Source organism: Nelumbo nucifera, chromosome 4 (assembly GCF_055504915.1).
Source record: "Nelumbo nucifera cultivar China Antique chromosome 4, China Antique-T2T, whole genome shotgun sequence".
Taxonomy (NCBI): domain Eukaryota; kingdom Viridiplantae; phylum Streptophyta; class Magnoliopsida; order Proteales; family Nelumbonaceae; genus Nelumbo; species Nelumbo nucifera.
The window spans coordinates 31,829,320-31,856,821 of record NC_142652.1 but is presented as its reverse complement, the minus strand read 5'-3'; the positions used below and the strand labels follow the sequence as shown (position 1 = coordinate 31,856,821).

General features: G+C 36.6%; 1 protein-coding gene across 1 annotated transcript; it reads left to right on the top strand.

The window, feature by feature from the left end:
- The first annotated feature begins 23,819 nt into the window (after positions 1–23,819).
- On the top strand, positions 23,820–26,845 carry HB17 (homeobox-leucine zipper protein 17). The gene is made up of 4 exons (XM_010276364.3): positions 23,820–24,002; positions 24,631–24,824; positions 24,973–25,052; positions 25,476–26,845. Exons 1-4 carry the CDS (start codon positions 23,924–23,926, stop codon positions 25,804–25,806), a joined length of 684 nt encoding a protein of 227 aa, XP_010274666.3. The 5' UTR covers positions 23,820–23,923; the 3' UTR covers positions 25,807–26,845.
- Positions 26,846–27,502: the final 657 nt, after the last annotated feature.

Here is a 27,502-nt window from a genome sequence, read left to right as displayed (position 1 = left end):
CAGTCCTGTTAACTCTAGTCACTGAAGACTCGGAACCAGGTAATATGGGGCAAATATCCTCAATTAAGGACTATGGGTGTCATTGGGTCGGGACAGGGTAGTCCCAGTCCCAAACCGATTAATAACTAATCATAGACTCAGACCCGATAGGCCCGACTAACTAATAGAGTAATAGTCGAGACCCAATAGGCCTGAGTACTACACTGAAATTATATTTATTTAAATAATAATTTAAGATTTAAATTTTGATAATATAATATTAGTATAAGTGATAGTAAAATGCTAAATCATTTTATATATTATTTATAAAAAAATAAATGAAATATTTTTAACTATCATGATCATATATATTATTTATCAAATTTACTATTTTAAACATAAAATAATATGATAAAAATTATAAAAAATTAATATTTAATAAAATAATCGGTTCTAGGTCTGAATCAATTCAAAACAGGCTAAAATTAAAATGACCCAATTATTAATCAAGACAAAATTAAAGAACTAGAATCAACATAATCAGTTCGTTCAGTTTGGTTGGGACAATGGGACAGAATCGACCCCTTGGCAGATCTATTAAGGACAACCTCCCAGGTAGAATAAGAAAAAAAAAAAGTGACCATGTTGCATTCAAGAATATTCCATGTCTGATACGACTAGGCCAACTTGAAACCTGCAAGACCTGATGCTACTTAAAAGAATGGCGAGGACCTTCTAGAACCTTCAGTCACCTAGGAAGCCATCAGGCCAAAATATCCACCATATTCACAATTACCACTCTATAGAAAGCTCTCAAATCCTTGCAATAGATTTTGTGTTCAAGCCATGGAAAAATTGGAGTGAGCAGATGAACTGAATGGGATTTCCTCTCAGCCATTTCAACCTCATGAAGGATTATGCTAAGGTTGTCTTTTTTTCACCTTATCTATTTATTTTGTGTGCTGGTGTTTTATCGAAACTATTATTACAGGACCTCGAAGATGGGCATTGCATGGGGTTAAATTTGGGACAGGTGGAGTTGTGCTTAATCACATAATGTATATTGATGATGTTCTAATTTTTGGAAGGAGCATTATGCAAGAAGTTGGCCGAATTAAGGAAATTCTAGACATGTTTTGTTCTTGGTCACGTCAACAAATTAGTTATGATAAATCATCCATCTATTTTAGCTCTAATGTCCATAGACATTGTCGCCAAATGTTAACATCTTTTCTTGGGATTAAAACAATGAGGGGTGATGAACTATATTTGGGTTGTAGTCTTCATGAAAAGGTCAAATGAAGATTGAAAGGATGGAAATGCCGTTGTTTGTATCATGTGGGTAAGGCAGTTTTGCTTCATAGTACAGTATTTGCTCTCCCTACATACATCACGAGCACTAAACTACTTACATCTTCCCATTGTCAGCAACTTACATCTTTGACCTACGATTTTTGGTGGGGCTTTTCTGATGATAAGAAACATTTATATTTGCACAAGTGGATTGATATTACTACACCTAAATTATCAGGAGGTTTGGGTTTTAAAGATTTCCGTCGTCTCAATATTTTCCTTGTCTCTAAATTATGTTGGAGATTTTTGACGTCCAAATACCTTCAACAAAAGAATTTTTGGACTGTTTCTTCCAAAAGCACAGGGACTTACATTTCGACGAGTATGCTTAAATGCAGAACTTATCTTAAGTGTGGTTGTCAAATGGTGTATTGGGAACGGTTGGTCTATAGATGTCTTGACTGATCCTTGGTTGCCTAAACCTTGGACTCCTCCCAGCACCAATATTTCTCTACCTCATGAGATGTCTATACTACGTGTTGCATATTTTATTGACCCTCACACTAGATCTTGGGTGCATGAACAACTTTCTCAGTTTTTTGATCCCTCTACAGTGCAACTCATAAAGACCTTACCTCTACCAATAAATGTGGAGGAGATTGATGACAAGTTGGTCCGGACACTTACTCCTCATGGGAAATTTACAACGTCTTCCATATACAATCTCTTATCATCTGATGTTGCACACCATTCTAATGCATGTTATGCTTTTGGCACAGTAATGTGGAAGAGCTTTAGGCATATTAAACATTTACCACTATGGGTACAATTATTTCTTTAGAAATGCTTAACGAATGCTATTCTTACCACTGGTCAATTGGCTAACTATATTATTGGAATTGACCCTACTTGTCGCTTATGTGGCACTGCTGTTGAAACCATTCACCATCTATTTTTTTGTTGTTCAGTGACCAGATTAGTTTGGTTTGCATAATATTTGAACCTAAAAGTTGATGAGCATATAGATTGGAGTCTCAGGATTATCAACTTTGATGGTGTTTTATTGTCGTTAGATGGGGGTTTTGGTGTTGTGATCCATGATCACTCAAGGGCTTTTATTTATGGCAGATCCATTAAAGTTCCTAAAACTTCCCCAGAAGAATTAGAAGCTAAAGCTGCTCATGCGGCCCTTTTATTTGCTTTAAAATTGGGGCTCTCTTCCATCATTATTGAGGGAGATTCTACAATTTGACTATAAGTCCATTGGAGTTTGGCTCTCACACTCCTTGGAAAACTCACATGTTGATCGCAGATTGCAGACTTTTTATTAGAAAATTCCCTCACTGCTCAATAAATTGGGTTGCACATACTGGTAATGTGGCTGCTCATATTTTGACCAAACATGCCTTGACTGTTAACCACATGTATGCATGGTCTATGTGTCCATCTTTTTTACATTCTGCTATCTTTCAAGATTGTAATCGTGAGCAATTGAATTAATAAATATAGTTATGAAGCACACCGTCTTATAACCTATTGACATTCAAAAAAAATAAAAGTTGGCAGTTGACACCAAGGTATTAAAAGTATTAGCTGATACATGGCTGATACATGCAAGCGATGGCCGGATACATTCCGTTATGTTCCTTGTTGTCTGTATCGGATGATGCTCTTGGATATATATATATATATATATATATATATATATATATATGTAAATGGATCAAATTGAATTCGGTAAAAAGATATATCTAATTAGATTTGATAAGAAACCCAACCAATTTGAATTGGATAAGAGAATATGTTGAATTTCTAAAATTACGATTCAAATTCAAATTCAATTATCTTATGGTCTGATTTGAGTCTGATTCAATTTGGAATGTAGTAAAAAAATGATGATATAATATAAATAATATATAATCTATTATTGTATAAGTATAATATATATCATATAATATTTCATAACTAATACACACGAATTGTAATATTAAAATCTATTTGCATTTTATCTCTCATTAATAACCCTTATAATTATTGTTTGTCTTTTTAAATTCAATTTTGTTTAATTTTAATTAACTGCTACATTTAAGGTAATACTCAAATTCAAATTTGAATCTGACCCACCATTAATGCACTCTTCAAAATCAATTGGAATTTTCCATTAAACCAGCCTATTGAAAACTGCAAATAAGAGTTAAGAAGATTTGAACCCACCACTATGTCATATTTTAATTGTTTGTTATAATTGCATATATTTTGATTGTGAAGAGAATTTTCTCTTCTTAATGGATATTTGTCAATTAATTCTAAAATCGATTATTAAAATTTATATACTATTAAATATAAATAAAAATTATCTCATACATCATATAAACCATCGAAGTATGATATTCTACATTTAAATAATTCATTTATAGTTATATAAAATTTATATTTATTGTTATGAATATAATTTTTTTAAGATTTAGTCGAGTTTCCTAACATACTCATGTGTATGTATCCTTGCATATTCCAAAATGTCTCTTAAAATTGATTTTCTAATGCATATTGTGTTTCTGATACTTTAAACCTTGATTGACACTAAAGACTTAAAATTTTTGTTAAACTCTCGTGATAACAGTCCTAATTTATCTTTTTGTAATCTGCTGGAGCATTTTTGGAAATGACACTTTATAGTTGACAAAAGTAATAATAACTAATAAGAAGTAAAACATAGAGAGTACAATATTCATCTAGGAATTAGTCAACTCCATATTAATATTTTAATCCTTGATTAGGGAATTAAATTTCAAAATACTTTCCATTTCTCGCACAGCATTTGTTCCAAAAGCATAATGCGCTATCGTTACTAGCTATCTTCCTTGCTTAACAAAGGTCATCCAGTCCTCAATTGGGTTCCAATTCACAGAAGAGATAGAGAATAATTTAAACTACTTAGGGGCCCAAATACTTATTGTTAAAATACCAAATAAAAGCTTGTCAAGTGTTATTGGAAAATACCAAATACTTATTAATAGGGCCACTTCATTCTGGGTCTGATATTTCAGATCCTATAGGGTCTAGGTCGGGTTCAGGTCTGTATGCTTTATTAGAAGGTCCTAAGCTGCAGTTGACTGGCCGGATTTTCTGTTTGGGCCATGAACATTTTCGCTGTTTTGAATTTGGACTTTAGTATGCGCCCATTCAATTTTTGGTAAAAGCTCAGCCCAAGAACATCCCATGAACAGGTCAATTTATGAAAAAAAAAAATAGAACAACATAAAAAATGGGATAGATTATAGATTGCCACCTTATAAATAGACAAATTACAGACTGCCACCTTGTATTTTTTGTGACAGACGCCCTGAGCTTAAAATTCCATGGATGAGATAAAATTACTAAATTGCCCATTTAAGATTCCATGGATGAGATAAAATCATAAATTTACAAAACATGGGCATATTAAACACAATATCTATTTTGGATTGGATTATTATTTTTCCAAACCCTTGCCAAAGAAGAAATAGATTTCATGTCAGGGATTTGCAACCACAGTGATCCAATCAAAAAAGAGATTTTGTGCTTTACTATGCCCATTTTCATCATTTTGATGGATTTTTCTATCAGATATTAATCTTAAATAGGCAATTTAGTAATTTTATCTTCCTCATTAACATCTTTTGCTTGAATAAGGAGCAATTAAAGGAGATCAGATCTGCTGACCACGCTTGTATAACTACATAGCTGACCATCGCATGAGAAGATAACACCTGTCCATATACACACAAAACACTTTGACATGTGTGGGAAACTAACGGAGGGGTGTTGAGCCCGATCGTTAGCTCCCAAAAAAATTTCAAACTCAATTTCAGAAAAAGTTTTCTCTCTTCTTTGTCTCCAAAAACTGTTCATCTCTGAAATCTTAATCACCTATCTCCTCATTTCTCCCTCATTCTCTCTCTGCGTCTCTGAACTTCACTCTCTGTAATTTATCTCTGAACACTGTTCACTATTTAAAAATTTAAAACCCTAATTAATTACTTCTTTGAACCTTATCTTCCCAACTTGTAATCCGATTTTCTCAACTTATTGGAATCTGATTATCCCCGGCATTTGAACTACTGTCATTCTACTCTTGTTGGTGCTACTACAGGTGAGTCTTTCAAAACTTCTCTAAGTTCTCTGTTTAATTTATACTTATACCTTATTCCCCTCTTTGTTTTTGGTTGAAGGCATAGGGCACTGGTACAGCAACTTCACTAAATTTATCTTTTATTGGATTTTAGACGTCTCTTGTTGTTATTTCTTTAATGGATAACATCCATTTCGTTTATTTGTTCTTTTTTTAATTCTGAATGGAAATGCTAGACTGGTTAATTGGATGGCTCACAAACTGACCAATGCCAATATCTGCGTTGAAACATATGTGCCGAAGATTACTTACATTAATCTCAACCCCGAGAACAACACATCCACTAGTTAGGCGTATATTTCCAAATGATTGAGAGTTGCCATACAATGACTTTATTTACACAAGTGCTCTGAGAAACATTGCTCTAGAAGAGGAGGTAGGGTGGGACTTTTAATCGTAGTGCTCTGAGAAACATTTTTGCTTCCTATCCACCCAACATCATGTTGAGAAAGTTTTGTGCCAAGAAGAAAATAATGTATGAGTATATAATATAGGCAAAACTATTATTTATTAGTTACTAGATCTGTTAGTATACCCATGGTTTCTTTATCTAATGCAACTGAAACTTGAACAGTTGAACTGGAAATAAACAACAACGCACATGCTAGCCTGATATGTGGCATTTGTAGAAGATGTTCATATTTAAAATTTAAGTTGTATCTTTTTATTTATTTATTTATTTTGCTTGCTAAGTAGTGCATACACGTCAGATTTCTTCAAGTTCTAGAGCATGTGTGCTGAAATATGTGAACCATCATTGCAAATGTCCACACAAGCCAAACGCTACACCAAAGATATCCAATCAAGATGAAAATAAAAAACAAGAAGATGTTCTTCATCTATGCAAGTAGAAAATGTAATTATTTTGGATGGGGTATCCCTTATAATTTTGATGAAGTGTTTGAATTGGCACATGCATCAAATAGATGGATAAATGAACCAATAGAAGAAAGTGGATTGAAGAGAAAGAGGGTCTAGAACAATTTGAGAAGGAAATATCAGTATTCGGTTTGGGAAGCATATAGTTTTTGTCATTTTATTGATAGTGGTTTCAAAATTTTAAATTAACCATTGTAAGAGCACCTGGAAAGTTTATTCATTCATCACCCTAGGCTGACCCACTATGTGGCTAATTGTGCAAAGTAATATACTATACCGTTCCTTCCAAAATTATGTAATTTCTCATAGAATTAATCAAGTTCCTATTTGTTCAAAATTCCAAATAAATGACTATAATGCTACTAAAAATAATAAATCAAAGTAGGAGCTAGAACACTCCTTAGCAGTATTCCATAAATTAGAATTACTACACTCCCCCAATTTAAATATAAAAATGGATAAACTAATTTGAGAAATAACCTTTTGTTTTGATAATAAAAATTAAAAGGATTATATTTTGGGATTCAAGGTACAATATAATATGGTAGAAGGTTCCAATACAATCTTGGCATCTTTAATATCAAATCATTATAATCAAAATGATACTCAATAGAATTTTTAATAAGTGTGTGGGAGTAAATAGACTTGATCTGCCATCTTTCAAGAAGCCCTACGTGTTATTACAATGATAGTTAAATTGTAAAAACTAACTTTTTCTCTTTAATCATTCATTTTAATACTCAAAATATTGCCATCTCTTGATTTTATAAGCCAAAATGCATCACGTGCTTAAAGTGATTCAATTACTATGAACAAAAAACCCCCAAAGTCCAAGTTTGCCTAAAAAAAAATAAGAAAGAAATGTGAGAAGCCAATAAAAACTATGAAGAAGACATAAATAAAATATATCAAACAAGGATATTGACATAGTTGAAAATATACCCCAATAAATTTATCACTCATTTTTTATCTTGTTCTTCTGAACTGTAATGGCACATGGATATTTGCTGGTATGGCAATGTGGTTATATAGGTTTGGTCCCATTTGTTTAAGTCGTGACTAAAGAGTGATAAAAAAAGCTTGAAAAGTTTGGGCTCATTCAAACTTTGGAAGGAGAAAATTCCAAATAGTAGACCGATGGTCCAAATGTTTGGTGGTAAAAAAGCTTGAAAAGCAGTGAAAATAAAACATTCCAAAATGCAGAGTTAGAGAGCAGTTAGGTGAAATCAATACGAAACCCCCAAGTGATATAAAATAGGGATTATAGCTGATAAGGGCAACTTTTGAGCCCTAATGTCAATGAAAATAATCTTTTTAATATAATTTCTAAAATAGGTTAACTTTTTTTTTAAAATGTATCAAAAAATGGCAAACACACTGTTCATCTTCTTCCTCCTTCAAACCACCCCAGCCCCGCGAACATCAATGATCACCATCCACCAATGCCGCTACTGCCTCCCTTTGAGAATCACCAACAAGAAGGGTCATCAAACCGTCAACGACGATGGCGATGTAGAATCCAGATTGGGGTTTGGGGCTATAGGCGATGAACTTGGTTCTAGTGAGATCCTAGTAGATTTCAACCTTCTTCTTCGTCAGACTGTTGACGTGGAGTCTCTTTGAACCATATTTCCTCCAGAAGAAAATTGGTTTTATGTGGAGGCGGTAGGAGGGGAAGAGATTTTCATCTTCTTGGTCATCGAAGTGAAGGTCGATCTGAAGATCTCGACCGGTGATGTTGTGACACCAGGTGAGGGCGAAGACCCCAAGGCTGGTGTAGTAGAGGCGTGTCGTTAGATTGGCGTTGTCGGAGGTGGGCAGAGGTGGCGGTGGCGACACTAGTGGATGGTAGTCATTGAAGTTGGTGGGGCTGGGGCGGTTTGGAGGAGGAAGAAGATGAACAGTGTTTTTGCCCTTTTTTATATATTTTTTAAATTATATTAAAAATATTATTTTTATTGATATTAGGACTCAAAAGTTGCCCTTATCAGCTATAATCCCTATAAAATATTAACTTAAAAAACACAACATTCTTTTAGAGAGTAGAAAATCATTTTCATTAAAAGACTCACCTGTAGTAGCTTCAATGAGAGCAATACAATGGTAGTTGTGAATGTTGGGAATAATCGAATTACAAGTTGGGAAGATAAGGTTCAGAGAAGTGATTAGGGTTTTAAATTTTTAAACAGTGAATAATGTTCAGAGACGCAGAAAGAGAATGAGGGAAAAATGAGGAGATGGTGATTAAGATTTCAGAGATGAACATTATTTGGAGACAAAGATGGGGTTAAGGGACAAAGAAGAGAGAAAACTTTTTCTGAAATTAAGTTTGATATTTTTTGGGGAGCTAACGGTGGGGCTTAACACCCCTCAGTTGGTTCCCCACACATGCCAAAGTGTATTGTGTGTGTATGGATAGGTGTTATCTTCTCATGCGGTGGTCAACTATGTGATCATACAAGCGTGGTTAGCAGACCCGAACTCCAATTAAAGTACTCACTAGGGGATATTTGTCGCAAAACAAATTTGAGGGGCTAAGCATTAGTGCATCACCACCTAGGGGTTTCGATGGACCAGTTTTGGGTTGGACCCATCCAAACCAAAATCAATTTGGATGGATTAGACTGAGCAACAAGATATATTGAATTGGACCGGTCCAGATTTAATAGTCCAAAGTATTTGTTGGATTGGATTGGACTTGGTCCATCCATAATGAATTTATATTGGATTGGGTTGGGTTGACCCAATATCTGGTCTATTGATAGAAGATAAGAATATAGGTGTCAATGGATCAGGATTGGGTTGGACCCATCCAAACCAAAATCAATTTGGATGGATTAGATGAACCATTAGACGAACCAACAAAACATATTGAATTGGACCAGTCCAGATTTAATGGTCCAAAGCATTTGTTAGATTGGATTGGATGGTCCATCCGTAATGAATTTATATTGGATTGGGTTGGATTGAACCAATATCTGGTCCATTTATAGAGGATAAGAATATAAGTATCAATGGACCAGGATTGGATTGGAACCAATCTAAATTAAAACAAATTTGAATAGATTGAATGGTACAGACATTGAATTAGACTGATCCAAAATTATCCAAAATATTCATTGGATTGGATTTGATTGAACCTTGTCCATTTGTGATGAACTCACATTGGACTGGATCGAATTAACATCCCTACACCACCCCTAAGTACAGGGTGGCGGTTTGTAATTTATATAAGAAAATAACCATTCAATAAGAGTCCAATTTTGCTATCCACATGACATTAAAACCAGAATTACCAACAGTATCTGAAAACCAGATTAATTGCTTAATTTCATTTAAATTCGATAAAATTACACCCTTAACTACAGCTGAACAACTTGTATGTTGTTATCCATGGGGTGTTCTCAATGTGTTACTTTCTCCTTTATGGAGACAGAATCCCAATAAAATTTCCATAATAATAATTGGAACATGTAAGGGATTTTTATCTTCCAAATAGTATTCTATTAGAAAAGAGTAGATATGAGTACTGATCGAATGCCTCGATATTATGAAAGGGAGATATCCTTCTCTATCTCTTGCACTGTATGTCAGGTAAACAATTCATTCAGTCTATATATGTAAATCCCAAGTATCCGAACTAGAGATTTACCATATGAAATCGTTTAAATTGAAATGCAACTTCCTTCCACCATTCACCATTGTGAGTGCCTTGTATTTGGCTTTTGGTTAAACATTAAATTGAAATTCTAAGTACTTTGCTGTAATTATTTTTGCGCAGTATTCACTAAAATAAATATCCACACTTTACTTATCCAAAAGTGCTTTTTTCATTGCTGAAAGTTTCCTGCGGAAACCCAAATCCCCACTTCTTTTTGGCTCTATATAATACAAGTTTAATGAAAAATCTTTTAATTTGCACAAAACGTGGCGACAGTAAAATAACGGATGGTGGCATTTACTGACAAAGTTCCCACACGTAAACGTAGTGCACCCTGGGAGTTCCATATATAGCTTTTTGAGCCTGTAACTAAGTTTTATTTTCATCATCAATCCCCTCCCTTCCCCTCAGGCCCACCCACCGTCTTCATCACGGCAGTTGCTCTCTCTGAGTCTCTTCTCTCTGCCTACCTCCATGTCCGTGGCTGCTGCAGTTGATCCACTTGTTGTGGGCCGAGTCATAGGCGATGTCGTCGATATGTTTGTTCCTACTGTCACCATGTCTGCTTACTTCGGAACGGAACATATCACCAACGGTTGTGATATTAAGCCTTCTATGGCTGTCAATCCTCCTAAAGTTGTCGTCTCTGGCCGAAACGATGATCTCTATACTCTGGTTAGCTTTCTCTTTCTCTCTCTCTAATTCTCTCCGTCTGGCTGTGCTTAATTTATATGGGTTGCTTCATGCTTGTTTTAGATTTAATTGTAGTTTTATGGCGATCGATGCAGGTGATGACAGACCCAGATGCCCCCAGCCCAAGCCAGCCCACTATGCGTGAATGGGTCCACTGGTAATACTCTCTCTCTCTCTCTCTAAAACTATAATAGGGTCTTGATATATGTCTTCCTATTATTTTCAGGATCGTCGTTGATATCCCCGGTGGCACAAACCCCATTAGAGGTTAGTTCTTCACTCTTTGATTTTGATTAAAATCGTTGAGAAAAAAGAAATATTGATGAAGTATTTTAAACTTTTTATTATCTCTAATAGGAAAGTGAATAATATCCCACGAATTAGGAAGGTGTATAATAAGAAATTACAATTAAGAAAGTGTATATCCCACGAATTAGGAAAGTGTATAATATCTTGATTAGATAGGAAGGTGCATAATATCTTGTTAGACTTTCCTTTTTCCTTTATTTTCTTTTTCTTTTACTTACTATTTTTCTGCCCACAACTTGTATATATAGTGTGGCCTTCGGCCCCTCTTATATATCTTTTTCAAGAGAAAGAATTTCTCCTTGTTCTTCTCCTCCTTTGAATTATAGGCTTATGGTTTTATCAGTTGTTCCTTATTTATTTTTCCTTTTCGTGGTTTTCTTATGGTATCAGAGCGGTGGTGAGTTTCACCACTGATCCGTTCAGAGGGTGTGTGCCCATCGAAGAAAAGGAGTCGTGTGACTCGTAACAGTGAGGTTCGGTGTGTACCGAACCACTTCTTCAATCCAACCATATTTCGGGTAATCTCCTATCTAAAGCAATGACTGGGAGCAGTTCATCCACCTCTTTCAAAATTCCATCAATTAGCGATCCAACGTCTATATATTATCTGAGCTTGTCCGATAGTCCAGGTATGCTTCTAAGCCAAATCATTCTTAATGGAGAGAACTATCATATTTGGGAAAGGGCTTTTCAAAGATCTCTAAAATCTAAAAACAAATTGAGTTTCATTGATGGGACTCTAGAGAAAGATAAGGCGGATGACATTGACAAAAATACTTGGGATAAATGCAATGCTATGGTTGTTTCATGAATCTTTAATTGCGTCGACAAAAGCATACAAAACACTATAATTTCCTTTGATGATTCTAGAGAGTTGTGGATTGAACTCCAACAAAGATATCATCAAGGGCATGGTCCTCGAATATATCAATTGAAAGGGGAATTAAATGAATTCAGACAAGGGTCACTGAGTGTCATAGATTACTATGCTAAACTAAAGGGAATATGGGATCAGTTAGATCAGTACACTAAAACCAATACTTGTGTATGTGGATCGACGTGCAAAACGTTGATCAATATATTGGAAGAAAGAGATAATGAAAAAGTCTATAAATTTTTAATGGGCCTTGATGATCATTATGGTACTGTTAGATCAAACATTATAAGCATGGACCCACTATCCTCACTCACTCGCTGCTTTGCCATGATATCAAGAGAAGAGTTACAATTAAAGGCAAGGCAGCGCGAAGATCCAAGGGTACAAGCTGCTGCCTTTACAAGCCAAGGTAAATTAGATCAAAGGGGTCAAACAAGAGAAGGGCGAGACTCTGTTGATTTACCCGTAGTCTGTACTCACTGCAAGAGACCTGGACATGACAAATCCCGCTGCTTTGAAATCATCGGGTACCCGGAACACTGGAAGAATCGAAACGGAGGTAAAGCAGGCCGTGGTCGAGGACGAGGGAATGGAAATCGTGGAGGCAAAGGAGCTACGGCCAATGCCATTCAAGGCCGAGCAGGTGCTGTCACTGAAGAAGTGGGAGCATCAAACAACACTATACAGATGTCGTCCCTCACGCAAGCCCAACTTGATCGTTTAATGTCTCTATTGGGTACAGGTGATTCAGAAAACATGATCCATGATGCACTGTCTGGTAAGAAATTTCCCTTGGTTCACTTATCAAATTGGATTATTGATAGTGGTGCATCACACCACGTTTCTAGTAATCTTAAAGTCTTCGAGAATATTCGAGAGGCTGGAAGGGACGAAAGAGTCATCATCCCAAATGGGGATTCTTTGAAAGTGAATAAAATAGGGGACATCATGATTAACAGACATATCAAATTAAAGGATGTTCTTTATGTTCCAGATTTTAAATGTAATTTGATATCTTCAAGAAAGTTAAGTGAGGATATGGGTTGTGGTATTACTTACTATTTGAATGTTTGTGTGATACAGGACCCCATCCGGCGGATGCTGATTGGACTGGGTGATCTCAAGGATGGCCTGTATTATCTATGAAACACACATAGTGCTCTTGCAATGGCCGCCAAGAAGAATACAGAGGAATTATGGCACAAGTGTCTAGGACATCTTTCTGAGAAAAATTTATCGTACTTATCTGGAGTATGTGGTTTTGACCGTAACGGTAGTTATATTGAGTATTGTGATATATGTCATCGTGCAAAACAGACACGAATTCCTTTTCCTTTAAGCGACAATAAAGCTTCGCGTGCATTTGAGTTAGTACATTGTGACTTATGGGGTCGGTATCATACTCCATCTCTCTCAGGAGCCCATTATTTCTTAACCATCGTGGATGATTTTACACGTACTACATGGGTATATCTTTTGCATGATAAACCAGAAACTCAAAGGGTATTTATGTCCTTTTGTGCTATGGTTAGGAAACAATTTGGGGTCGATATCAAGATAATTCGTAGTGACAATAGAACTGAATTCTTTGGGACTTTCAACGAATTTTTCCTCAGCCAAGGAATCATTCATCAAACCTCTTGCATTGCGGTGGCGAGAGCTTTACGCTTCCAAGCCAATTTACCTTTGAAGTTTTGGGGGGAATGTGTTATGGCAGCAGTTCATCTAATTAACTACACTCCAAGCAGTGTGCTGGGAGGTCGCACACCATTTGAAGTGTTGTTTGGAAAAATACCCAATTATTCTCACATTAAGGTTTTTGGGTGCCTTGCGTATGCCAAAAGGCAAGGCATTGGAAATGATAAGTTTGGAGAACGTGCCGAGAAGTGTATTTTCGTTGGTTTTCCATATGGAAAGAAAGGATGGAAAATGTATAATTGGGAGAAAGGAGATATCTTCACATCCCGAGATGTATATTTCTATGAGGAAGTCTTTCCTTTCAACAACAATGAGGCAGTCAGAGGAGAACGACTCCCAAGTGAGGGGGAGCACGTGATTGTGGAAGATGAAAATGAGCCATTTAGGGATAAGAGTCTTGTTGGGACTAATGGCAACCAGCATATAGGTGCAAATGAGGAAGGGGTCCACGCAACTAATGAGGAAACAAATTCAGAAGAACATCAAGGAACGAATGCGTCTGACCAAGTTGCAGTGAGCACACCACAAAGAAACGAAAATGAACAATCAGTTCTGCGACAGGAGCGACCCCAACGAGAAAGAAAACGGCCTAGATATTTAAGAGACTATGTGTGTGATGCGATGTTACCACCATCCAACGTGAACTCAGTCCGAAAGGCGGCCGCAGGTAAGGACCATTCTCTAACACACTACATTTGCTATAGTAAATTTAGTTCAACTCATAAAGCTTTTTTAGCGGCCATCGATTTTCATGATGAGCCAACCAGTTATACACAGGCAGTCAAAGATGAACGATGGATTAAGGCAATGGACAAAGAAGTTAAGGCCCTGGAAGAAAACAAAACATGATAAATTGTGAGTTTGCCTCCAGGAAAGAAAGTGATCGGATGCAAATGGGTCTACAAAATTAAATACAAATTGGATGGAAGTATCGAACGTTTCAAGGCAAGATTAGTTGTATAGGGCTTCACTCAAAGATGGGGAGAGGATTATACAGAGACCTTCGCCCCAATAACAAAGCAAGTGTCTATTCATGCTTTTTTAGCAGTGGTAGTAGCAAAGGGATGGGAACTTCATCAAATGGATGTAAACAATGTGTTTCTGCATGGTGACCTCAAAGAAGAAATTTACATGAAGCTCCCACCAGGTTTCAGCTCCGAAAAACCAAATGTAGTATGCAAGCTACAAAAATCTCTATATGGCCTAAAACAGGCTTCTAGAAACCGGTTCGCAAAGCTGACAGCATCCTTGCGTGAGTATGGTTTCAAACAATCCACTGCGAAAAGCACTCTCTTCATATACAGAAAGGGAAACATCTTTCTTGGTCTCTTGGTGTATGTTGATGACATTATACTAGCTGGGAACAATTCAGAAACATGTGCAGAGTTCAAGGCATATCTCAACAGTTGTTTCAAGATAAAGGACCTAGAAAATTTGAAATATTTCCTTGGGATAGAGGTAGCTTGGTCCACTACTGGATTGTTTTTGAATCAACGCAAGTTTGTTCTGGACATTTTGAAGGAAACTAGACTGACTGGATGCAAACCCGTAGACACCCCAATTGAGCAAAATCATCATTTGGGGTACGCCAATGGGATTTTTCATTCTGATCCCAATCAATACCGAAGATTGGTGGGACGGCTATTGTATCTAACAATCACGAGGCCCGACATTACTTATACTGTGCATGTGCTTAGCCAGTTCGTCCAGCAACCCCGAGTTGAACATTGGAATGGCCTAGTGTGCATTCTGAGATATCTCAAGGGATGCCCAGGGCAAGGTATATTGCTAAATGGTGAGAATGACATGATATTGCGAGGATACTGCGATGCAGATTGGGCAAGCTGCCCTTTGACCAGAAAATCAGTGACAGGATTGTACTTCCAACTTGGTTCTTCTCCTATTCTTTGGAGGAGCAAGAAACAACCCACAGTGTCTAGATCCTCGGCTGAAGCAGAATATAGGGCCATGGCCATGGCTACTAGTGAAATAGTCTGGTTGCGAAGACTATTGAGTGAATTATTAACACCATAGTCAGGAGCCACTAGTCTTTTCTGTGACAACAATGCAGCTTTACACATTGTGAGCAATCCCGTTTTCCTTGAGAGGACCAAACACATCAAAGTAGATTGCCATTTTGTACATGAGAAGCTGCTTTCTGGCGAAATTTTACTACGCTACCTTCCATCACATTTACAGTTAGCGGATTTGTTCACTAAAGGTCTTGGCAGGCGACAATTTCAATTTCTCCTTTGCAAGTTGGGCATTTCAAACCCTCATGCTCCAACTTGAGGGGGAGTAATAGGAAAGTGAATAATATCCCATGAATTAGGAAGGTGTATAATAGGAAATTACAATTAAGAAAGTGTATATCCCACGAATTAGGAAGGTGTATGATATCTTGATTAGATAAGAAGGTGCATAATATCTTGCTAAACTTTCCTTTTTCCTTTACTTTCTTTTTCTTTTACTTACTATTTTTCTGCCCACAACTTGTATATATAGTGTGGCCTTCTGCCCCTCTTATATATGTTTTTCAAGAGAAAGAATTTCTCCTTGTTCTTCTCCTTATGGTTTTATCAGTTGTTTCTTAGTTATTTTTCCTTTTCGTGGTTTTCTTAATCTCAATATTGTCGTCGTGAAGATCATTTCTGGTTCAAAAATATCAGTCTGCAGATAGAGTCCACAATTCAACTGAGCAGAGCAAGCCACGGAATATCTGCAGGAGTACTGGAACTCTGGCCTTGTAAGCCAATGTTGATAATTACCTAGGTTGGGCTCACGATGTTAGACTGATAATCTTCTTCAACAAATCATTCGATGGGAATTTACCCAGTCAAACCCATCAAGCAATGGTGTAACAGGTTCTAATCCAAGGGTTTGAACATCAGGAGTAGAAAAAAAAAGTACTGCAACGCCTACATACCCGTTGATTATGAAATGAAAATTGAAATCAAACCTGATTCAGGGCTGAATCATCAAAGATCAAATTAAATTCTTTGGCTGACGTTTTGATTAAAAGCTCAGTAGAGTACTATTAGTATCACAAACAACTGAACAAGTCCGGACTGCACAGACAAAAAGGTTGCCCATGTGCCGATGAGTTTCTCATACAACTGTCTCACTAAAGGTTTGTCACCATTGTATGAAACCTAACATGTGTCTACTGAATCTTCATAGCTACCCAGCACTGAGAATCAACTTATTAAAAGATTGGTTGATTGCGTGCTCGGTGCCACGCGGCAACTTAAATTGTCCCAGGTGGACATCAAGCTAGCTGGTGCAATAACTTGGCAAACAAATGCGTTAATACCATTATTTTGGGTTGATGTGATGGGTGGCAGGCAAGGACATAATGCCCTACGTGGGTCCTCAGCCGTCGGTGGGAATACACAGGTACATTCTAGTGCTGTTCAGTCAGAAGAATCCGGTGAAGGACTCAATCCAGCTCCAGCAACCAGCTACTCGCGTAAACTTTAATACTAGGGAATTTGCAAAGCAACACGACCTCGGCCTGCCGGTCGCAACTGTTTACTTCAACGCCCAGAAGGAGCTTGCGAATGAAAAGCCTTGAAGAGAGAGAGACTACGTAATATGGTGTGTTGCTTTGCTGTTGAGGTGGGGGCTTTATTTGAATCTCATGTAGAGTTGTTATGAGTATCTCTCGCTACTGCTAGCATGGAGTTTGTCCATTAAATAACAGTAATAACAAATAATATAGCTTTCCATGTTTTAATTTCATGGAAGGTTGCAATTTGGGTCGGGTTGAAGTTTGCTATAAACCCGGATGGCCGGATTAGCTTTTGGTTGGGTTAGGGTAGGGCAGTCTAGCCCAAAGCCCAACTTTGTGTATATATATCATTATATCATCAATTATATATATATCATCAATTTTAAGTTTGAAAGCAAAACCTTTTCATTAATCTTTTAAGTCTAAGACCCCGTTTGTTACAAATAATATTCCTGGATAAGTGCATATTCTTATACGCGCTCATCAGTGTTTAGTGAAAAGGGGTAGTATAGGTATTTTCAAAATGATGTGGCAGATTAAGATATGCCAAAAAGAAAATGAACAATTATTGAATAAGTGCTTAAAAATAAATTTAAAATCTTTGCTTCTTCAAAACGGGCTTTTCTTTTTTTTTTTTTTGTTGGGGTGGGGGGTTTGTAAAGTCTAGACACTCTTCAAAACCCATCGGATTCTGACTTTTAGGCTGCGTTTGGAAACAATGCAAATATGTAGAGTGTAAAACGGTTCATATAAATTGTAAAATTGGGTTAGTTTTGTATTGACAAATTTACTTTTCTTATTAAATAGACTTTTAGCTATAACGAATGCAAATATGAATTCTAATAAATTATAAGTTTTTTTTTTTATTAAAAGCTCATTTGAATGCAAATTTACTTCTTTTTTATTGATGTACTTTTATATCTTATTATTAATGTAAATATGCATTGGTCTGTCATTTGCTAATGCATAAATGTAATGTTGCCAAACAAAGGCAAAAGTGAACCAGAGTATAAATTTACCCTGAACCAGGATTTACACTCTATTTGCATTGTTTCCAAACACAGCCTTAGTATCTAAATCTTCATCAAATATGAAAATGCAAAACCCTCTTTAGCTCTACTCTCATATAAAATAGTATGAATAAACATAAAAAATTTCAATTATTTAATTAAAATATATAAATTATATCCAACATATAAAATTCAAATATTATTAGATTAATTTAATGTAGAAATCAAACTATTTTCCTTTTTGGGTGGTGGGTCAGTGGTTTGGATCAAATGATGTCATAATCAAGTAAAAATTAAGTGTGATAAATAAAAAATATTTATATAATGTAGATGAAATATATAATAAAAAACATATCTGAAAGCAAAGTTTTTTTTATCTCGATGGTGGTTCAGTGATCCAACTTTTCAAAGAAACTCATGATGTCATAATTGAATAATAAATATTAAAAAAAAAGATAGAATACAAAAAATAAAAAAAAGTACAGAATTTTGTTGAAAACATTTGGGAACATTTCTAATGTTATATATTCATCATATTAAATAAAAATTATTTTTATTTATGATAGAAATGGAATACAAAATTTAATAATAACAATAATAATAATATAATTTTTATTATAATTTAAATTTTCATATGCAATGCATGTGCATATTTACTAGAATAATTTAAGTTTATTTTTAATCGTATTGTTACTTTTGTTAATTTTCAATTTCTATCAACTTTGATAAATCTATAATTCAAATAATTAATATGAAAAAAAATTTCTCACATGCAACGCATGTACTTAATTACTAGCATTTTTAATATTCAAAAAGGGGGTGTTTGTAAACATGTATGATTTTGATTTCCAAAACAAAAACTATCACAATAGCAAATATATATTGATTGTGCTCAATGGCGGAGTTAGAAACTTTTTTTTGGGGGGGAGGGGATGGGGGGGGGCATGTTAAACAAAAAAAGGAGATAGAGAGAATAGGATTTGAGAAAAAATGGCCTGAAATGGATTGGGTCTATTTCATATCTTTTAAAGAAAAAATAAATGTTTTTTATTTTTTTGAGAGTTAGAGGAGCCTTAGAGTGTTTTTAACCAGTTCAAATTTTGTGGGGCCAAGGACTCACTTTATTATGTTTTTAACCCAGTGTCCACTAAGTAATCATATAAACAATGGTTTTAACAAAAAGTTTGTGTGTGCGGGGGAAGGGGGGTGGGCAAGGACCCTCCACCATTATACTTGGTTCCGTCCCTAACTGTGCTGATGTGACAATTGGTGTATTTTGAAAAACAAAACTAATTAGGCTACTGAACACTCCCTAAATTGTGTTGATTCAATGGAATATTATATTACTCCTTTTTCGTAAAGCTGAGGATTTTAATAGGAAAGTAAGGCCTTGTTGGCTTTTCAGGAAGTTATTTATCTAGGTAATTGTTTCTTAGGAAAATATTCTTTTTTTTTTGATATATAAACAATGATGGTTTTAAACATAAAAAGCTATTATTAAAAAGGGCAATTTTATGCCATCTAAGTATTGGCAACTTTGGTCCAAGTGGAAAATTTATTTATCCACCTGGGACGTTAGATGGGTCTCATTTACCCACTTACCTAGGGAAAATAAATTTTATGTAAACCCTACATAAATCTGAAAAAAGAGCACAGGTATTTTGATCAATGGGAACCAAAATCTTATTGGCTCAAAATCCAAAAAAAAAAGAAAAGAAATGAACAAACACTAAGTGTTTTTTATTTGACAGGATACATGGATCAGCAAACCTAGGGTGGCAAACGAGTTGGAGCTAATCCGATTCCTATTTGAATTCAAATTTGATCTAACCCCTTATATGTTGTGTCTGTATGATAACTTTTATGCCCTTAAATTGTTGTTTTATTTATTTATAGATAGTAATTTTTACTTTTACATATGCCTAAATGGATAAACTCATCTCATATTGATTGAAATCCAAAGAGTTTGCCATTTCGATTTTCCATTGTTTTGTTTTACATGTATTTGTACTGTACATATTTGTATTTGTACTCTTTCCAAACTTAGTTGTAGGTATAAATTTTGAAGTCTAATAAAAATCTTCGATAGAAAGTATTTTAAAATTTTCTCTTTTATCTGATATTTGAATCAGACAATGTTGCTTTGAAATTTAAATGGTGAATTTTGAAAATGAATAATTCACCATTTTACTCCATATTTTAATACGAGTATGGATATTTATGTTAATGACAATTAATATTAATAAAATATTATTAAATGCATGTTTACATAAACATTATTAAGAACAAAACATTAATAAAATAATATAGAATATTAAAATATTCTAAAAAATATTAATAAAAATATCTTATTAGTAATAATTTTATCTTCATTATTTTATTACTTTGTTAATGTTATTATTTTATTAATACTTTATTCAAAAAATATCAGTAATATATAATGAGAGTGTTTTCTAATAATAAAATATGAATAAAATGCACCAAGAACATTTTGGGGTTAGAAAATAAGAATGTTGTCAAGTCTAATGTCTGAAATAAAGTGATAAGAGACCTTAAAAGAACAATTTGAAGTCTAAAAAAATTAATTTTTAGAGTATTAAACAAACTAAAAGAGCAAGGCCTCACTCAAGACATGGGCGAATGTAAGAAGTACATGACTCATGAGTTCTGTTTTCTATTTTCTATTTAGATCTTCATTAATTAATTAAGTTCATGATCTCTCTCTCTCCTTCATTCATGGATTTGGATTTGGTTTTGATTTGGATATATGATAATAATATCAAATCGAATTCAAATCTCAATCTTAAATATCCATAATATTCTCATAAAATTCAAATCTATTGCATTTCTTATCGAATTGAATTCAAATATACCCTTTTCTATATTCGATATCATACATTAAGTCGACCAAATAAATTGCTAAAAGTATTCAAAATTTAAAAGAGAATTAGGGTTATGCTAGACTGTCCAAAGAAGATAATTATTTGGGCTTGAAGCTGAAACTTGCCCCAGGAGTGGAAGCAGTTCCTCTTGTAAGCGGCAACCCTATAGTCTATGGACCACCCTACCCTAGCCTCAGGCTGGGTATAGACTACAGCCCAAGGGCTACGATAAGTTTTGATCACCAATATCAAATATTCATTTGATATAGTGGTATTGAATCTTGATCATTGGATCATGGATCTAGTTTTTATTTTTTTTCTCCAGCAATTTTAGATCGAATTTCCACGTGGTGACCTCTTTGTCTATTTTATTGTGCCCCCGGGGATGAAAAGTGAAAACGATAAATTAGAGAGTCAAAAACACCAAATTATTTTTGTTCCTGTAAAATTTTAGATACGCTTCCCCTTCTCATCCCAAGTCAAAAACAAAGAGACAAGGGTGGGCCCGCCCTGTCCGCCACTCAGATTACACAAAACGGTATATGATGAAAGAACATCCGCCGTACAGACTGCGGGCGACATGCGGCCCCCACTGCTTCCCATTTTAATTTTCACATCGAAAGTGGGTGTTCCCACCTAATCATCAGTGTGGGCCCCCTCTGCCCTTTTTGTCTTCTCCAAGAAGTTGCACTCCATCAGATTCAGAATTCAAACACGATTAATCCAGTCAGGTCTTCACCCAGGGTATCAGATGGGCCACTCTCTCCCAGTTGATCAGGAACGTTAGTTCACAAGTGGGTCCCATGACTACTACACTTCAAAGTTCAAACACACAAACCAAAATCCCCGTCCCTATTTAAGTATTTAACTACCATTATTATCGTATTAAGTAAGCTATTGTTTTCCAAACCTGGTCGCTCGAAGAGTCCGTCATCGCGCATCAGAAAACACTAACAGCAATTCCGGTAGGTTGTTGGATCCTGACCGTCCAGTATTCTTAATTATTTGAATGTCAAACTCAAATGATGGGTCAAGGACGATTAGGAAAACAACAAGCATGCGTGAGATGACAAAATCAAGATGTCGACAACCCTAAAGACAGGTGGGAAAGCATGCGCCGTACAAATGATATGGTCTTATCACTCTACAGTTTTATATTGCAATAATTTTTGGCCGTACATCTTGCCCGGCCCCACCAAACAAAATGATCGCGTGGCAGAACTGTCTCGACCCTCTCCCTTCAAATGCAAATCTTTCTCGGAGCATTTCACGACCTGACCCTGATGTGATAGTCCCATCTCGCAACGTCCGGTATCTTACAAGTTACAAAGTAAGGAAGAATAACCGACACCGATCCATTCCATCCATCGTCTCCTGCTGCTTACTGCTTCCGAAATTTCGGCCATTTCGGCTCCGAAACACAAACATTTCCGATATTTTTCATATTTCAAGAATGTGGAATTGTGGATGCATATGAAAACGATTTTGCATGCGATGGTAGGTCCCACCATGCACACGAGTTCTATAGTCTGAAATTGGAAGGGTACCGGACTGCCATCCGCCTAGATTCAACTCTCGACAAGGACTATAAGATCAATTTAACGGCTCTAGTTTATCCTTAATCGTGCTTAGCTATAAACAATTTGATAATGTCGTGTCCAGGAGTCATCCAGTTGAAATGATTTTCACGTTGGAGGGGGCCCATGGGCCATGGGCCCAGTGTCTCATCAATGATAAGAGTTGATTGTGTTTCATTCTTGCAAAAGGGACTTCATAGATGACAATTGAGATTATAATAATGTATGATAATACGGACACACACCTCTTTTTCCATTCTTCCTTTCAGACTCGAGCTCTGTACAGGAGCCCACATGGGGATGCTTGTGGATGGGCTGCTGATCAGGAATTCACAGCAACTATGGACCACAGATCGGACGACCAGGATTTGATTACAGTAGCAAAAGGTTGAAGGGGTCAAATTAGATGAGTTATTAATGAGGAGAGGCCGGTTATGAGCTTGGAATCCTCAAATTTCTTTATTTCGTTGTTCAAGGTTTTAATGGGCATGTAGGGGTAGATAAGAATGTATTCAAGGCAGTAGAGAGGATTTCGGAAGATACAGCGTTGTCGTTATTTGATAATTAATGAAGAGAGATTTCTATCCCCTTTTTAAAGCCCCATGACCCAAGTCCCAACATCATCTAACGGTCATGGGCTAATCAAATCGAACGTGGGCCTATTGAATTGACGGCTACGATTGAGCGGAAGGGTTTTTTTGTATAAGATCTGACATACCTATGACTCTATCCTCCTGGTTTTGTTCTTTTCATGGAAGTAGGGATTACAATTTGACTAATATAACCATTAAAAGTACACTGACTAAAGCATTTATAAAGGTTAGTTTGGAGCCTACACTGGTCATCAAGTTTTAATGGATTTGTTCAATCCTGACCGTTAACTTGAAGTGATCTGATCAACTGCGAGAGCTGTTTGGTGGATACGAGGTGGCGAGGGTGGGGAGCATGGAAGATCATGGAGGTGCGTCGTGTGTCGTGTCGTATATTTGGGGTCTATTAAATGAGAGATTGGAAGAGACTCTTGAGCCCAGTCCAGGCTCCCAATCATTTCGCCAGCCGACCTGCAAACAGACAAGCCGACTCAACATCGCCTAAACGGGAAACCTGCCGGCTATTCTCCTACAGTAAAGCAATCCTATATGACACGTGTCAAGCATCTGACCGTCAGACGTTTTGACGTGACGACTCTAGTCAAAACCCTAGGAGACGGGGTTCCTCTTTTGCCCCAATCAATTTTTCTCGGTCCTCTTTCCTTGTAATATTTAATTCTCTTTTTCCACCCTTTTTCTCCCATTTCAACCCTTCGGCCTCCAATACTCTCTTCTCAATTCTCTCGGTCTCTCCATTTCTATTGTCTTCTCTCCTTTCTCTTCTGCAACTCTAATGGCGGACTTGCCAACTTGCTTGGAGTTAACGATATCAGTTCCTGGTTTATCTTCTTCCCCATCTCCTCCTCTGTCTGGTAAGCAAGAAATTGTCGTTTGTTGCTTCTTTCTGCTTTTACTTCCGACCGCTATTCTCCTTTCATTTTGTACCGGCCGCTGTCTTCTCGATTTGAGCCATAGATGTGCTTTGACCGCTTTCTTTTCTTTTCTGGTTTGTGTTGCAATTTCGTGGCTTTTGTGTTACATGTTCGTGAGCTTTTCTTTTTCTTTGATAATTTGAGATGCGAACACTTCTGTTCTTTTATCCTTCTTTTCAACTCCACCTTTCCTGCTTTCAACTTTCTGTTTGTGCGTTTTGGATGTGGTTTATGCCTGGGTTTCTTGCATATTTGGTGTCGCTTGGTTCTTTTTTTCTGTTTCCCTTTTGCTCATCTCATCTGAAAGTACGTTCTGTCTCCCCTTTCTTCCTTTCTTCTCTTCTTGGTCTTTCGTCTGATACTCGTTTATTTTCAGAGTTTCTGCCAACACGTGAGACTCTCTTTTCCTTTTTATCGTTTTTGGGGCTTACTGTGTAATTTCTTCGGCCTTTTTCTTTTTCTTTCTGATCTACAATTTCTTGGTCTACTTTGCGAAAGAATAAAACAGAAAAAAATACATATATAATCATCATCATCATCTTCTTCTTCGTCTGGTTCGATGATACAGAGAGCGGTAACGCGATGAGAGACTTGGACATAAATCAAATCCCGTCAGGCATAGAAGAAGTGGGAAGCGCAGAAGACGAAGAAGAGAGCGGTTGCGGTGGTGGCGGAGGCCCTCCCCGTAAGAAGCTCCGCCTCACGAAAGAACAGTCTCGTCTCCTCGAAGAGAGCTTCAGACAGAACCACACCTTGAATCCTGTAACTGTCCCATGAACTAACCTTCTCCGAGCATCTCATGCAGATAGATTTTCTCATCTCTTCAGTTTCATCTTCTCTTTCTCCCTATCTTAATAGATTCTAATTCTATCTACTTTGTTCGGTTATTCTTTTTTTTTTTTTCTGGCAGAAACAAAAGGAAGCGTTGGCTTCTCAACTGAAGCTAAGACCACGCCAAGTTGAAGTCTGGTTTCAAAACCGTAGGGCCAGGTGCATACTACGTACCCCTTCCGTTGAATTTCTGCTATTCTGCATGACCATTTTACCCCTTATGATTTGTTTAATTAATAGCATATCCGTTTCTACCACCAATAGAAATTATAATCGAATCAGATTCTATTCCGTATAAAACGTACTTCCCTATATATCTTCTAGATCAAGGCTACAACGTAGGTAAAAGACATCCATGTAGCTCACATGCAAACCTACGTACCATCTTGCATGGTCCACCAAACACAGCTGACCAATCCAACGGTGGGACTGAACGTGACGTGAACCCAACCCACTTTATCTAGCCAAACTGAGAATCGAATTGTGTATAGAGGGAACAGGGAAGAACAGAAAGGCTACAGAGTAGAGAGGGATATAATGGTCATTTTCTAGTAAACTCTAATTTGTTTTATGAAATAATAGGACGAAGCTGAAGCAGACGGAGATGGAATGCGAGTATCTGAAGAGGTGGTTCGGGTCACTGACGGAGGAGAACAGGAGGCTACAGAGGGAGGTGGAAGAGCTGAGGGCGATGAGGGTAGGACCACCGACGGTGATGTCTCCACACAGCTGCGAGCCCCTCCCGGCATCGACATTGACCATGTGCCCCAGATGCGAGCGCGTGACGAGCAGCGCCCTCGACAAGGGTCCCACCACCAACACAGCGAACTCCGGATCCACCACAACCGCCCTGGGCTTCCCCAAGGCACCACCGATGCTCCACCACCCTCGACAACCGTCGGCGGCCTGTTAGTTGGTCAAGCACTCGTGGTTGTTTGGTGGGTTCACATGTATGGCCAAAAATCGAAGATGAAAAGAATCAAAAAGATTAGGAAGGATATCTCTCATGTCAGAGAGGAAACCAGTGATTAGATTACTTTTAAGTTTGACTTTCTTTCTCCATATTTGAAGAACAAATGAGAAGTCACCGTGTGTATATTCCCGTAGAAACTACAGACCAGTGTTTCTTATTTCTTTCTCTCTGTCTCTCTCTCTTCGTAACCATAGAATCGGTTCGGTTGTGGGTGGATCCATGGATTCATAAGGATTGGATTTGGATTTCAATTAAATAGGAGGGTAAGTAACGGGTACTGAGGGATTAATGGAAGATATTGAATGTGGGACCCGACATGAGATTAATGTTAGGATTGGGCCCACCTGACTTTGAAGGGAAGACTAATGTAATGGGGGAGAGAATGAGGGTGGAGTCCATGCCGCGTGGTGCGTAATGAATGAGAGCATGATGACAACGATGGTGGTGGTGGTGGGTGATGGGTCGTATCTGAGTCGGGTTCATGTGTTCCCCGGGGAGATGATTCCCTCATTCATTGACAAATAACAGCAGAGTGACGAACGCAGCAGCGCACCATCCCTCAACTCAATTCTCATGAAATGGTTGCAGTTGCAGGCGCAGATTTTTCTGAACAAGGACGGTTTTGGCTTCTTTCATTAAATTTCTGTTTCAAAGTTTACGACGCTAACACATGTACCCTAGATGACGTAGAGACTAGAGAGAGACCAGAGACCTTGGTTTCATCATAACACGTGAGTCTCAGGCGGTGAGATAGAAAAAGTTGAGGGGAAATTGAGGGGAAGTTGTGAAGAAATTTCACAAATTTTGGGCCGGGTTGAGTTAGCTTGGGATTCAACCTCTCATTCTGTGTTACTAGTTGTATTTTTCATTCTGTCCATTTTTACCCATGTTTCACAATTTTGGACGATGAAATTAGAATAGGAGAATGTTCGAGTCTTCAAACATTTATTTCATTTCTTTTTCTCATTAAGTCAGTAGCATTTATTTTATTTCTCTCGTTACTTTGTTAACTATTTCCATCAAACTCTACTACAATTATTGAAAAAATATTTTAATAAATCATCCTCAAGGATATTAAGTACAGCTGTACAAGTGTTGATATTACTTCTTATATATATATATATATATATATATATATATGGAAGTTCATACATAAATTACAAATTAAAATAATTGTATTAGTGATAATAATAATACTTAATGAAATTTAAATTACATTTAATTCCATTTAAAGATGATAAAAATTAGTGTACAATGATACAAATTTATCTAACAATACACCTCCCAAAAAATAATGCTTGAGATGGACTCAGTCTAACTTGGCTTAATTTGAAATATCTTAAGCTTCTTATGCCTCAATTTTACTTAACAAAGCCAGTGCATTGCTTGGGTCCTGACCAATATCTGAAGATAAAGAAAACTAATTGTAGATTTAACCCAATGATGGTTTAGAAGGTTTTCCAATTTAAACAAAGTGGTTAAGAAACCATCCATTGTTCTCATTGGCAAATCCTTTATATGATGGATTATATTGCAATTTTGAAACTATAATTGAGTTCAATTTAGTTCTTGAGGGTTTGCAAGGGATTATATCCTACTGATTATCTTTTTGTTGTATTTTGAGTTTAATAAAGGC

Excerpts from the sequence above, each read along its gene's own strand:
- HB17 (XM_010276364.3), top strand. The coding sequence starts at position 23,924 with ATGGCGGACTTGCCAACTTGCTTGGAGTTAACGATATCAGTTCCTGGT. Across the intron at positions 24,003-24,630 it reads CCCATCTCCTCCTCTGTCTG|AGAGCGGTAACGCGATGAGA; the intron begins GTAAGCAAGAAA and ends TCGATGATACAG. Across the intron at positions 25,053-25,475 it reads TTTCAAAACCGTAGGGCCAG|GACGAAGCTGAAGCAGACGG; the intron begins GTGCATACTACG and ends ATGAAATAATAG.